The following is a 15,418-nucleotide window of genomic DNA, read 5'->3' on the forward strand; positions in this document are numbered from 1 at the left end:
TAGCAAAGTCAGTTTTGGTCAGAGTGAAATGTAGCGCGTGATTAAAATACATAAAGACCTTTTTTTCCCCACAATTTTCCAGTATCGTTTAATACCCACACTACTGAAGCAGGTCAACCTCAATATTCTGAAGTTACTCTACCTATCTCTCAGTGAGAAGTTGGACAGGCTAATGCTGATTCATTCATCCATCTTCTCCTTTGTAGGATCACTAAGGATCCTGGATCCATCTGGAAGATCTGGAAGAAATCTGGAAGAAAGCCCAAGCATATACAGGGAAAACATGCAAACCTCACACGGATAGCCCTGTGATCGAAGCAGTGAACTGGCGACCTTCTTGCTGTAAGTTAAAAGCACAAACCACTCCACACCTATGAGGCCCTTTCATTACATTAATAATATCTAGTGTTGTTGGTTTTTGTGCCATAAGCCTGCCCATAAGTCTGTTACAGGGTCAATTTTGGCAACAATGTTAATGTTGGCAACAACAATCAAATATTTTTTTGTAATCCTGAATTAGGGGGTTAAGAAATGTTTTGGATTTTTTTTTTTTTTTTTACACTTTCCCTTTTTTTTGTTTGAAACCCCTAATGGTGACATGTTTACGATCATTGTTGTAACATTAGAAAGCAAGAGAAAAGACTAAAACTAATAGAAGGTAAACTATAGGACACAATAGGACTTGTAGGAAACAGTCATTTCTTTTGTACTGAGTCTATAAATCGATGTTCTGATTTGTCTGAGATAAAAGAACCACAGGATGTGTTCTTCTTATCAACATTAGGCTGCGTCTGACTCATATCCAGAGTTCAGTAGCCCTAAGCCCAGAAACAAGGCCCCACTGGGCCACAGTTAAAGCCTCCACCAACACAGACAATAGAGCAGGGCTTTACACAGGGTCACAGCAAACTGCTGACTGTCCACAAGTGGTAATACACCTCTATTCTGTCCTTTCTCTGCTGTCGCCCTGCTGCGCCTCTCTCTCTCTCTATTTATCTATCTCTCTCTCTCACACACACACAGAAACACATAGACATTTACACTCACACTTACATAAACACACAAAAACACTAATATAGGTCCACAACTCTCACATTGATGACATGAAGTCTTACATTAACACTTCTTATCTGGTTTTTCTTCAACACATCCATCCATCCATCCATCCACCCATCATCCATCCATCTCTCTCCCTCTCCCTTCTCTCTCTCTCTCTCTCTCTCTCTCTCTCTCACTCTCCCTCCCTCTTTCCTTCTGTATGACCCACACTGTGACAGTGCAACTCAATGGTCTTTGGGGACCACGCATTCTAGACCAACTCCTGGATTGCCTTCAATTTCCACCTGCCGCTCAGCTCTGCTGCCCGTGTCCCACAGCCCCTCGGCCGGGTGTGGGGGTCCTTCCTTCTGTCTCCTCTCTTGCCTTTCACTATGTGTGAGTGTCTGCGTAAAATCTTCAGAGTAACCTGGACATCTTCCTCCAGTACAGGTCAGGATGATGTACACGACATTTTGTTGGGCAGTTTATTGGTTAGTCCTTTATTGCTAACCAAAAATCAAAGTCAGGCTGTGGTTCAGCAACACACGATGCTGGGAAGTTTAAAGTGTGTTCCTAGGCTTGATACTTTCAGTTACATTTTGAATGATCTTGTGGCAAAGGTACAACCTGTGGTGAATTTTCCCATGTTCATTGAATGCTTGTTTTTGATTTATTTTATAATTAAAACAAAAAAATTAATGCTAGCATAATCAATGCTAAAGTGTCTACTATGGTGATTTACAACCGTTACTGCGACGTGGATAATTATCTAAATTCTCTTAATTGGTCCACATTTGTTTTCATTTTTCAACGCACCCTTCACACGCAGAACAATTAACTATTCTACCATTAGGGGGCAGCAAATGGCAGTGACGCTATAATAGAGAGAGACCATCTTTGTTAAATTCCCGTGATGTGTCAGGGTTTTAAGGTTTCACACTGAAGTCAGTTGTGAGGAAATCGAAACTAGAAGATCATTATGTTTCATTACCAATAAGTTTTGGGACATTTTTGTTTAATGGTGCGTTAATAAAGTGCCATAATCGTCCATTGAAGCCATAGAGCCATAGAGGGCATCACATCTGCCCTCTCATAGCCAGGCTAAAGCCCTGAAAAACATGTTGCTTATTCACTAATGAACCAACATAACAAAAGAAAGCAGAAGAAAGTGATCATTCTTCTTTTCTTTACTTTTTTACAGCTTTTAAAACTAACTGTGCAGTTATCAACCCCCTGTAAGATAAAGCTGCAAATACAACAAACTAAAACAATGTGCATCAATAAACTTAAAATCTCACTAAAGTGAAAAAGGTTTTAAAACAAGATCTTTTTTATTATTTTTTTTACAGACTTTTAGTGTTATTATTTATATATGACTCAAAAAGGATACCAACACTTACTGTGACAATTGGAGGACTTCACCTCTTATATTTACTTCCATTAATAGCTTGAGGTCAGGGAGGTCATTCAGTAGCAGTGGAGCAAAATGCCAAAGGGAGGAAGTCTGCATTGTTTTACTGGAGAGTGTTTTCACTGACTTTATAGTTTTTATGCATGTGTGTCTAACTGGTATAGCTATACTTGTGGGGACAGCTATTGTGAGGTTTATGTTTTAGTTTAAGTTGGGATTTGTCAGATTAGAACTAGGATAAAAGTTAAAATTAGTTTTATTGTCTATTTATAAGAGAAAGGTGTAAGAAAAAAAACAAAACCTGTTGTTGTTTGTGTCTCAGTGTGTTTGTTTATTATTGTCGTTGGTCACCATTCTGAGTTTAGGAGTTGATGTGATTGAGTTCTTTAATACTGATAATACACACGCACACATAAACACACAGCAAAGGCACACATTCCACCACACACACACACACACACACACACACACATGCATCATTTGGCTGGTAACAGCAGCTGTTCCCTTGAAAGGAAGAGTCATAACTTTCTCTTAAACAAGATCCAGTTCAGCTCTCTCTATTTTTAGACATCAGGGATAAAAATAACTTTTTGAGAAAAATCCTACAACAAACTTAGATAATTGTGAAAGTGATAGTATTTATCTTGCCTTAAAGCTTTGAGTTTGTATGAATATTATATATTGATATTTAATACTAGTTGTTGAATACTTTATTGAAGTAACATATCATGTCTAAAACAAACCATATCTAGAGTATATTTTTCAATAATCTGCCCATGCAACAACAGCATCCCATAATTGACTAATCAAATAAGGATATTCAAAATCTATAACAAGTCTGACATTGTAAAAACAGCAGACAGGAAATCAACCAATGGCCTCACTCTTTTGTTCCACACAAACAGTCCACTATGACATAAACTTTGTTATCTTTTTCTCCTCCCTCCTTTATTATTGTGGTGCAGCCCCACCTCTTGCTGCCCTAATATGGGGCATTCTATCTGCCTCTGTGGCCAATCCAGCAGATGGATGCATCACTTCCAGAAATGCCATGGGCCTGAGCCTGACCTGAAGTGTCAGTGAGGGGAGCAACAGGCTGGCGTGTGGCAAGAAGGGCGCAGGCTGCAGACAGAGCGTTAGACTCAGTCTTTAAAAAATACCAACGACAAATCAACAAGTGAAAGACAGAAGGAGAGCAGGAACAGAAAGTAGAGAGAGAGAGAGAGAGAGAGAGAGGGGTGGGGGGGTCACATAAGTGGGAGAGACTGTGATTGAGACTCTGTCACCTTTGAACCACTGGAGGAGACTGGCTGAGGCTGAGATTCAAAGGTAGGATAGATGTGTGTTAATAAGGTCGTGGTGTTAAACTGTTGGTAGTCTGTTATGGGATGTTTTGGATCAAAGGCAAAGAGAGAGATAGGAGATTTGCATCTTTCTGTTGCGTGTTTAACTAAAACAAATTTTAGTTTCACATTTTCCAAAACGGCCATTTGTTTCCTGCCTTTAACAGCTGCCGAGGAATAGTTCATGTGGAAGCCTGCAGACTTCCCACTGCTGACTATGGAGAGCACAACAATAGCATGCTGTTTAAATGCAACGACAGTTATAGTAGGACAGCTGCCGCCTGTGTGTATTCCTGCAGGACTGTTGTTGCCAACAAACACTGGAGTATTCAGTGTGACATGTCCAAGTAACTCCACATTTATAGCCCGGTTTTGTCAAATATCATTCTTAACATTTATTTTAAACCAGGGGCGTGCAGATACACGAAGCCTCAAAATGTAGATAACAGCATTCATGCCAGACATTTATCACTATATTTGTTGTCAAATCAGTGTCAGTGATTTCACGCTTCTCCTCTTTCTGCAGTTATTTTTAAAATTTTCTTTCAAATAAGAGTGAATTTACTTTTAGGTTCAATTGTCTTTCAAAACTCTTTTGGTAAACTTCCAGCGCAACAGTTTTTCCTCAGTGTTTTTGGCTCAGGTCGGCGTGTGTGCTACGATGTCTTGATGCGTGTGGTAGTAGTTCAAATAGTCCCTGTCTCAATGTTACACAGCAGCGACAGCTGCAATGCCATGGTCATAGGATCTCTTTGGCCCCCCGCCCCTGCTCCACCTCAGAGCCTGGTATGTGAGTGCTGGTCCAAAGCGGGCACAGAGACTGATAAACACGCCAACACATGTGGGACACACAGTTACATAATGAAGTTCAGCAACTTTTGAAGAGTTCTGGGGTAAATGTTGACAAACCTGGGACTCCGGTGTCCGATCATTATGATGAAGACGTTTGGTTGATACAGACCAAACTGTCAGTGTGTTTACATGCACAGTTAAGTAGACTCTGTATAAGAAATGGGCTGAGTTACTTACTGTTGCAGGTTTTAATTGCAGAGGCCTGAAGAGCTGGAGTGTCTGTAGGTAGGCAGCTGTGGTATAAGACTTATTTTTACTTTGTTTATTGGTTATCGACAAATGTATGGTTTACAGTTGTAGTTATTTATGGATGTGTTTCACTTACAATGACATGAAGGGAAGACAGCTAACGAACCCATGAACAGTGGGATGTAAGATGAACTTATAATACAGATTTTTTCTGACTTTACCTGATACCACACTGGTTCAGCTTCATGCAAACGTAACTGTGTTTTTACTGCACTCGTGTTGCCGCCTGCTTTGGCGACACAGTCTAAATATGTGCAAGTGTATGCACATGCTAATAAAATCAACTCTGGGTGTGGTGCAGGTTTGGTCCCCCAGACTAAAGGCTGTGTAAATATATAGTCACATTTCCTCCTCTGATATATTTTATATCATAAATATGTTACCAATACTATAAGGCTTATTTCGATTTTGTACTTTCTTTTGGCTGACATCCTCCTCTGCCTCCATCGTTCTTCCTGAAGTTACTGAATGAACACATTCATTCATTCAGTTAATTATAGACAAACAGCGAAACTGTGGGAGCAGAGTGAGTACAGCGGGAAACTGTAGAAGTTTGACCTATATTCACATGAAGCTCTTGATCGTCAGTAAGTTATATGGACATAAAACTGGCTAAAACCACCGTTTCCAACTGAAAATGCAGTCTTTTAGGCTTTGTGTAGTCACAGCTCTAATACATTGCTGTACTGGCAGTCTTTATTTGTTTGTTCCAGTAACTGAACTTTATTTAATCTGTCTGCACAAATTGTCACATGGATCACAGGACAGAGTCTGATGCTACAAATAAAGTCTTAGGTGTCAGACTCCCCTGGCATTTTGTTATTGTGGATGCTCTGAGAATTCAAAATAAGTTTTATTTTAGTGCAATGTGTTGCTGTGTGTGTTTGTATGTGTGTGCGTGTGGTCTAGGATTGTTAACTAAACTCAATAATCATTGGGATATAGTTTGGTAAAATGGTTTGTTTTGTGGATCCTTCATTCTTGTAGATCCTCACCTGTGAATTTTGTAGTTTGAGATTGAGTTTGGAGTTAGGATTAGAATGAGGGCCCAGTCTGGGTTAGGGTGAGGATAAAGATCAGACATACAGTGCACGTGTGGTGGTTAAGGTTTGGCCAAGTGGTTAGGAAACTTTCTTTGTGAAGTCCTCGCAGTCTGTGAAAACCAGCCTGTGTGTGTGTGTGTGTGTGTGTGTGTGTCATGTCAGAAATTAAATGATGTATTATCAGAGCAGTTTCCTGGCGATAAGTGTGGGTGGTGTACTGTACATGGGTGGGGTTTCAGATTATAGTAGAAAGCAGGGTCAGGAGTAGATGTTGCGGTATGCAGGGGTAACCAAGAGGATTAGGAGATTTGGATGACAAATTTTTGACCATTGTTTATGAAATTTTATTTTCAAAGATTATCTATAGCTCTAAATATCAGTGGCTCTTTCTTGACCAAAATAACCTGCTTCTTGTGTGTTTGTATGTGTGTGTTCCTGACCTTGTGCCAATTTTATCTTGTCTAAACATCACTGTTTCCTGTTTGCATGGAGGTGTTTCCTGTTGAAAGTCTGACGCCTTCGGGTGGGTCTTGTTTTGACCATCTGATGTCTCAGAGACGTGCTGGGCCGTATCTGTCTGATCTGAAGGGTTTGGACTTTTGGTCACAGCGGCTGCACAGCCTAGACGTGGGGGTTAAAGACTCCTGCTGTCTGTCCCATCCATCTGTATGTCCACCTGCACTGCTAACACACCGAGGGTCGTAGAAAGAAGTAGAAAGCACTTGTGAACAGAAGGGTAGTACTACTATTAGTATAGTATGCAAATAGTACACGCAAACCCTATATAGACAGACCATCAGTCACCTCCTTGTATTTCAAAATTTATGGGATCAGTTGATCAATGTTTTTTTAATTAATGTTCATCATTTGAATTATAACATAAAACAGATTATTGACTTCCAAATAACTGTTGATGTCTTTGTTGGTGTATGTGAATTCCATTTGTGTCTAGTGTCTGGTATAGAAACAGTTTCTCTCCTCTGGTCTGGTGATGAAGCCAAGGTCATGAGCTGATCCCTCCGTCTGTTTGAACTCTTGTCTTACTGTGTGTACGAGGATAATCACCTATTTAGGTGGAGAACTGGCCCTCGTGTCAAAGAAGAGGATCTAATGGGATGAATGTTTTGTGTCCTCAGCTGCCTGTCATGTTGGAGCACAGTGGACTGTCGGCTGCATTACTGTGATATTGTTGAAAAGATGGAGTAAGATGTTGGTTAACGTGACAGACATGCTCCAGTGTCATCACTCATTCAGTCTGTGTCCATCAGTCAGGGACCGTTGACAGAGAGAGGCCTCAGATCTTCTTCTTCTTCTGCATGTGCACATTTTAAAATGATGTTGAAACTTAGCAAAAATGATTCTGCCCCCTGCCTTTGATATTGTAGAATTGCATCCTACGCAATCCATAAATGGGCTCAAAATAACATTTTAAGTGGTTTCTACAGATTTCTGCCCAACCATGCAGGAAATTATTGATTTATTTTGTGAGTTAGTAGAAGATGATGGAGGTTCCTTCTTAACGGTCTCTGCTCTTTAGCTACATCTACAGGAGGTGGAGGTCTGTGTTGACAGGAGCAGGTCTGTGCAGGCCAGCAGACATAACTGATCTATAATAAGACTGGGCTGTAAGGCATTTCAAATCTTCTCCTAAACCTCCTCCTCCTCCTCCTCCTCCTACTCCTCCTCCGTCTTTTCCCACTCTTCCTCTGCCTTCTTTGCCACGCCTCCATTCCTTCATTCTGTGCCACCTTCTCCACCTGCTGCTGTCCATCTGTCTGTCTGTCTGTCAACTGGAAGCTGGTGTAAGGTGCAAGACTGCACCACCAATTATTGTAGATTATTGTAGATTTAATGACATCATGTGACGGTGTAAACAAAGTTTGGGAAGTTGAGTATTCACAACTATATAAGGACAGTTAACACAACAGAGCAGCACAACTGGAAAAAAAAACTTTATGGATTAGGATTATTGATTCACATTTGTGATATATTAGAGATAATACAAATCTCTAAAAAAAATCAATTCTGGTTTGTATTTCTTTATAATCATCATGACCAAAACTTTCAACAGTCAAACTGATGCACAGTAATATTTAACAATAAATGTTAAATGCATCCAACTTACTTTTTCTACCTCAGTGACCGGGGAGCAGCAGTGAATGTGTGTTATGTGTTCCCTGTGACCTGTGGGACATCAGATACGACCAACACACCCAAACAGGCACGCCATCCACACTGACACTTCACACACACACACACACACACACACACACGGGCTTTCCTCTGTGCATCCACAAAAATAAACCCACACACACACATATACAGCTATGCTCAGACAGCGATCACATGAAGGCCGGACTGTGAGGAATGAAATCCTCGGCCACACTGACAGAGAGCCAAGTGACACCAAAACAAGCGGAGCTGAAGAATGGACGGACGCTAAACAATGACGAGCATTTGCACATATTGACAACTGAGTCAGATTTTTTGGGGCCATCGTGATTTTGTTTTCTACAACTTTTTTCATACTAATACATCTGTCAGGGCCGATGCTGAGTAACACAGATGCCAGGAACAGATACTAATGCATGTCCTCATGCTGTCCTTTCAACTGTTGCTAATTTTATAACAGCCTTAATCATACTGCTTATCCTTTTCCTGCTTACAGTATGTGTTGGTGTACTGCTAGGACCATAGGTATTTAGGGGATAGTACTGTGTTAGTACTACAGTTTGTACTATAACAATTCATATATGACAATAGGTTTGTATAATAACCTGTTCTGACTAGTTTTTTGAGCTGGTGTAAACCTGCCTCTCTCCTTCTGCCAGCTTAGTTTTGTGCTTCTAATGTGACTTTAAACACAGTAAAACAGACGTAAAGTATTAATGATTGCATGTAAAACCTTCAAAGAAAACTACAACAAATACTTTTTACCCACCACGTCATATTGGGAGTGATTCAGTGATAAGTTATAATAAATAACTGTGTTAAGATGCTAAAATGTCAGTGACCTGCTGTTTGATAAATAATTTGTTATGAAGCAGAGGAAACGATGGGGAAGTAATATAGGTTATAGGAAAACTGTAATGACTAGTGAAAGAGCTGGACAGACTAAACAGAAGTCTAAAGAGATAAGGCCAGACAGAGCAAGACGGTGCCTTCCAAATGTCCACCCTTGTGTCCAATGATCAGGATTAGAACTTATTTTAATTAAGGCTGTGTACATTCATCTAAATCTCTTTATCGTTCTATGGCCGTTTCTTTTTTAAATTGCATTCCATGCATTCCTGACTCTGACTCTGTCAGGTCACAGTTACACCACTGTATACCAGCTGGTTTGGCCTCTGGTTGCTGCTGCAAGGTCTTGACCAAGAATATGGAAAGAATCTCAAGAATTCCAGAAGCCTGAGACTCACGGCCATGCTGACATATCAGATGTGTAGATTCCAAACGCTGACATGAACATCTGATACACCACGCTGTAGAGAATGTCAATCAGACTAATTTACTGTCATCTGATACAGGCCTGTTCTGGTCCAAGCTCTGTTTTGTCATTTATCTATTATCTTTATTATATCTTTATCTTTATCTTTATTGACCTGAACCCTTTGATACAGTCACTTTCATCTTAAGGTGATTGTCACATGTGTTTATGTACAAGTCATATTAAGGTCTCTCTATTGGTTTCTCTTCCTAATATATTTTTTTAACCTATTCCAGACTCTGACACAGAAGAAGACAACAATGATTCCAGTCAGACCAGGGAATCAGGCGTAAGTGAACACACAGCTCTACATCATGATCATACAATCAATTTTTTCCTTTCTAATGGGTACAATGAATGTAATTGTAATGTAATTAATACTCTGTATGTCAAGGCTGTGACACTTGTCACTCAGTTGTTTTCCTATTATAACATTAACTGCATTATTGACAACATAATACAGTATTATTCACATTTTGAAGTGAGTGATAAAAAGTAGTTCCTATTATCAGCTGAACACTAACCCCTGTTTAAAGATGAAAAATGATCCTGGCAAATTATTATTCCCGGAATCTCAGTGAGCAGTGGAAATTTTTGTTTGGTACACGGGGAAAGGTCAGAGTGGCCTGACCAAAAGGTAAAGAGTCAGGACAGGATGTTTATAAAAGTATGTGAGTGCGTACATAGAAGACAGGAGGAAGGAGATATGAGGGAATGGGACGTGACTTGTTTCCTCTAGAAAGAAGGTAAAAGGAGAATGAACTTGACAAGAGTTCAGTTTAATGTTCCAAAACATCTGAACAGTCGTCCAGGTTCTCACAGTGTTGGTGGTCTCCAGTTAAATTTTATATTTAGTGTGAGTCCTAACAGCTCTTGAAATATAAAATATTTAGTGTGAGTCCTAACAGCTCTTCGTTTAAAAGCAATCATAACGTTTATTTTTTTACAATAAAGGTTCTACTTATAAACTCAAAGAGAAGCAAACAAACAGACAAAGCTAAAAACACCTCCTCCTCTGGGGAGGTAATTAGTCCAAAAATCAGCAAGGATCAATAGTCAGTCAACAGAAGAGACCGTTTTGTTTTTCTTTGCATATTATTCTGCAGGAACCTTGAACCAAAAGTATAATAAATTGTAAAAAAAATTCAATCCCAGACAAATTAATGAAGCTGTCAACCATCTGTGGAAGGACAACAAAGCTCTCAGTTTTACTGAATGAAAACTGATAATGAGGGAACATATGAACACATATACAGCAGCTCAGATGAAAACTCATCTGCAGCCTGTATTCCCTTAAGATAACTGCAGAAGAATAGACATACATTTGAACCAGAGATCAACAGCTCTCTCCTACTGAGCAGCTTCATTGGACAGGAAGACACTGAAAAGTGTGAATGTCAGTGGGTGTTTCAACAGTTTCAGACAGTTCACATCACTGATTATAACATTCAATGCCTCCAACCTCCAACAAGACTCTCCTCTACACACAGGTGAAAGACAACCGCCGTTCATCGTTTCTCTCTAAAAGATCCCTCGACTGCCCGCAACGCAACCCTCACCGCAGCAGCTACACAGAAGAACAGGACAGCCCTGAGAGAGCAGTGAGCCTCACACACACACACACACACACACACACACTCAAGGTTTAAGGCATTTGTACTATCCCTTAGACAATGACCATTATCAATGATAACGATGAGGCTGATTATGAGCTGGCCGAAATATTTTGCTTATTAAAACATTACTACCGTATTTTCTGGACTATAGGTCGCACCTATTGTCATCCTTTGGCTTGGTTTGCAAATAATACTCAGGTGTGACGTATGTATTAAAATATATAATTTCACGTTCGTTATTTTCACACTGACAGTCACTAGAGGGCACTGTAGATGGCTGGTGCGAATACAGTAGTAAAAAGAGTTGTCATGTGGACAGTACCAACTGTCTTATCTTCTGGTAATGGTGCTGCCTACAGGTACAGAAGGAGAAACTTTATGCTGAGCTGAAACAGGTTCTGAGTCAGAAGAGAAGTAAGTTAAAAGAGTCTACCTGCCAACTGGCCAAACCAGAGATGGATTCAGATCCTACAGAAAAACAGACAGTAAGTTACAATCCATTAACATTGACATTTATAGAAAATAAACTTCACTAAACCCAAAACATTATTGTGTAACACAAAATAGAAAGTTGAGATGCACTGAACCAAATGTATGAAATAACACTTATTTACATGAGAATGGAAGATGACTTTAAAAATCATTGCCTTTTCTAATAGTAATTTCATTATTTTATTTCATTTGAATTTACTTAAGTTAAAGTCCAAAAGTAATACTTAAACGTGCATCTTTATACATCTGTTGATGATGTTGTTGATGTTGTCGTTGTTATTATTGTTGTTATAACACCTTTTTGTTGCAGAATGTAGAGGATCTCTCCAAGTCCATGGAGGTTGTGGTGGAGACAGAGGCAGGGGCTGGGGCCAGTGGTTACAGTGTAACTGGAGGAGGAGAAAAAGGGATTTTTGTTAAAGATGTGCTCAAAGATTCTCCTGCTGCAAAACATCTCAGTCTACAGCAAGGTACATGCAATGACACACTACTTAAGGGACCAAATATCACTGGCAGGAATAGTAAAGCCACTCAGAAGGAATACTACTGCAAGAATCCAAAAAAATAACACAAAAACTTCATAATTCTCCATAGATATCATCATTCAATACTCTTGAATGTTAGATGATTACACACTTATATGAAACGTCTGAGAAGTTTTATGAACTCCTTTGATCATTGCTGTCAATGTATTCACAAAATCACCATGTGTTTTTCTGAAAGGTGACCAGCTGCTGAGTGCAAAGGTGTACTTCGACAACGTAAGATATGAGGATGCTCTGAAGATCCTGCAGTGCGCAGAGCCATACAAGGTCAGCTTCCAAGTGAAGAGAACAGTTCCAGAAGCAGACGTCACAGTGCGCCCTCGAGTTCCCAGCTTGGAGGTCAAAGGTACCCAGGCCAAGGTGGCCAAAGTGGTAATTAATAACATATTTAATTTTTCTCTGTATATTTTACAGAGTATGTTTGTTAAACATTGAAATAAACCTCAAATGTGTTCACTGTAAGATGTAACAATAAAATGTGGAAAGACCATCTTCTATAATACCATCCATCTTCAAACACAAACACAATGTCTGTGTGCTGCACCTTCACCTTTTTTTACATTACAGAGTGTAAAGGGAACGAAGCCATTCAAGACCAAGAAGAAAAGAGGTGGACGTTTTGGTTTGAAGAGGCTGAAAGAAAAACATAAGGAGGAGTTGGTTATAGAAGGGACACCTCCCCGGCTCGAGATGAGTGATGTGGATGTAGAGTTTGCCCTTCCAAAATTGAAACAAAAGTCAAGTGCAAAGGTCAAAATAGAAGAAGAAGGAGATGGGGTAGCTGTGGGACAAGTAAAGAAGAAGATCAGGTTGGCCAAGTTTATTGATTGTTTATTTATTTGAAGAGCTTTGTAACGCATGTAGCCTATTTGTGCCAACTACAGGATTTTTCTTTGACCATACAGGTTCCCCAATTTGAAATCAAAAGAAAGTAAATTGAAGACAGGACAACTTGAGATACAGGTGAATACCTCTGCATCTGAGCTACCTGAAGCAAAAATACAAACAAAAGACAAGTATGGAGTCAACATTCCCAAAGCAAAACACAGAAAATCAGGATCAGTTCTAGAGGGTGAATCTGTGGAGCTGAAATCTCCTGATATAAGCATCCAACCACCATTACTTGAGAGAAGAACAAAGATTAAAGTATCTACTGAGGACACTGTAATTTCTTCAGCCAAGACATCCTTGCCAGTTGTAAAAGGAAAATCCGAAATAAAATCACCAAAACTTGATATTCAAGCAGGAGGTGATGCAGCTGTGGGAAAAGAAGGTGTAGACAATGGTAAAGAAGATGCAAAGCTCAGAATTCCAAAATTGAAATTACCCAAAGTTAGACTCTCCCATAATTCAGATCAAATAGATGGCGACATCAGTTCAAAGGCTGGCGAAGTGAAAATGCCCAGTGTTGACATAATACCTCCAAAACTAGAAGTCAAAGGTGATGGAAAGATTAATCTACCTGAAGCCAATATTACATCCCCTAACACCAAAAGTGCATCTATTGAAATGTCAACAACTATTGATGGAAAGCCAGACACATCAGTTTCTATTTTAGAATACCACAAAGCAGGAAAAAACACAATTCAGTTTCCTACAGTTGACATTTCTAAGGCTAATGTTGATTTGCAGAAGGATAACCAACATAGACTACCTGATGAATTTGAGGGGTCCTTTAAAGGTCCAAAAATTCAACTGCATACAGCCGGTGCCTCATTACCAACTACAACTTTTGATGACATTGTTCCTTCTATGAACAAATCAGATTGTGAAAATGTGGATATGGAATATTACATTGGAGGTAATGGGGAATTCAAAATGCCAAGTTTTGACAAAATTATCCCAGCATCAAAGTCACCAGAAGTTGACCTAACATTAGAAGAAGTGAAGGGAGACATTAAGTTGCCTAAAGCTCCATTGCCTAATGTAAACCTGCCCCAGGGTGATATAAAAGTCCATGACATTGGGGAAAATGTTGAGATACCAGATCTTTCCAAAGGAAAGTCATCTGGAGAAATTATAATAAAACGGCCAAAACTTGATGTTTCACTTCCAGAGATGTCCTTACCAGGTGGCACTATAAATTTGGAAGGACCTCATGTTCAGGAAAAGTACACTATTGATGTTTCAAAGTCTGGCATAAAAGACAGTTTAGAAATTGAGGGACTTACTGACACAAAGGGCAGGTTCCTTGAAATTAAAACACCACAGCCTAATATTGCATTACCAAGCATACATTTTGAAGAAGGGACTGTCAAAGATAGGAAGTTCCAAAATGTAGATGTTGGCCTTAAAGTCCCAGATATTAGTGGGCAAAAGGTAAGCATCCAACCTATTGACATTTCACTCCCTAAAGAAAAAGCCAGTGGTGACCTGGATCTGAATGCTAAACAAAGCAAATTCAAAATGCAAAACATTGATCTTTCTTTACAAAAAGGTCCAGACGTTAAGGGAAAGATAATAGAAATGCCAGATATTGATATTTCTCCACAATCCAGAACAAACAAGTTAAAAACTAAAGGCAAAGACTTAACAGCTCCAGGTGTTGATTTAGACTTTGGTCTCAAAAAATCAAGAGGCAATGATTTGGAGGTCCCACTCGTAAAAGCCCAAAAAAGCAGGCCATCTTCAATTGGAAGCTTTGAGCTACCTGATGTCTCTCTAAAGATGCCAAGTTTTACATTTCCTCGATTTACTTCAAAGTCAAAGGCAAAGGATTTGTTGGTATCCAAGCAAGGGTCCAAAGGACATGTATCCCTAAACAGACCACATGTAGAAACAGAACAATGTGTTTCTTCTCCAAAGATGCCTGATGTTGACGTTTCTCAAACGAAAGTAAAATTTGAAGGTCCAAATGTTAAACTCAAAGGAGGTGGTGGAAAATTAAAAACAACCCAAGTTAATAGTGCATCAGGTGACATTTCACTTACAAAAGGAAAAGAAAAGATTGAAGGACCAGAAGTTAAATTAGAAGGAGATGCTGGTGGAAAATTTGAAATTCCTCACAAGAGAATGCCAGACATCGATATCTCACTACCCAAGGTAAAACTTGAAGGTCCAGATGTAGAGCTCAAGGGAGATGGAGACAGAAATTTCAACTTGCCACATCTTAGCATGCCATCTGTTGACATTTCACTTCCAAAAGGAAAGGGAAAGATTGAAGGACCAGAAGTCGAATTAGAAGGAGATGCTGGAGGAAAGTTTAAAATGCCTGACATGAAAATGCCACATGTTGACATATCTCTGCCTAAAGGAAAAATCGAAGGCCCTGACTTGGACATCAAGGGAGAGGGTGGCAAATTTAAATTGCCCGAAGTAAGCATGCCTTCTATTGATGTATCA

At 39.5% G+C, this 15,418-nt stretch overlaps 2 protein-coding genes across 2 annotated transcripts in view; both read left to right on the forward strand.

Annotated features, from left to right (window-relative positions):
• pld3 (phospholipase D family member 3) overlaps positions 1 to 333 on the forward strand; it is a 10,787-nt gene extending 10,454 nt beyond the window's left edge. The window contains exon 14 of the mRNA XM_025054896.1: positions 207 to 333. The gene's annotated coding sequence lies outside the window, so the exon portion shown is untranslated. The remainder of the gene's footprint in view (positions 1 to 206) is intronic.
• Positions 216 to 15,418, forward strand: part of prx (periaxin) — a gene marked incomplete at its 5' end in the record, with an annotated part of 28,588 nt that continues 13,385 nt past the window's right edge. The window contains 8 exon segments of the mRNA XM_025055221.1: positions 216 to 342; positions 9,660 to 9,712; positions 10,914 to 11,024; positions 11,399 to 11,524; positions 11,842 to 12,001; positions 12,255 to 12,448; positions 12,644 to 12,885; positions 12,982 to 15,412. Of these exon segments, the coding sequence (XP_024910989.1) occupies positions 216 to 342; positions 9,660 to 9,712; positions 10,914 to 11,024; positions 11,399 to 11,524; positions 11,842 to 12,001; positions 12,255 to 12,448; positions 12,644 to 12,885; positions 12,982 to 15,412 (3,444 nt within the window).

This window comes from Cynoglossus semilaevis, chromosome 4 (genome assembly GCF_000523025.1).
Source record: "Cynoglossus semilaevis isolate Cse_v1.0 chromosome 4, Cse_v1.0, whole genome shotgun sequence".
In the NCBI taxonomy this organism is placed as follows: domain Eukaryota; kingdom Metazoa; phylum Chordata; class Actinopteri; order Pleuronectiformes; family Cynoglossidae; genus Cynoglossus; species Cynoglossus semilaevis.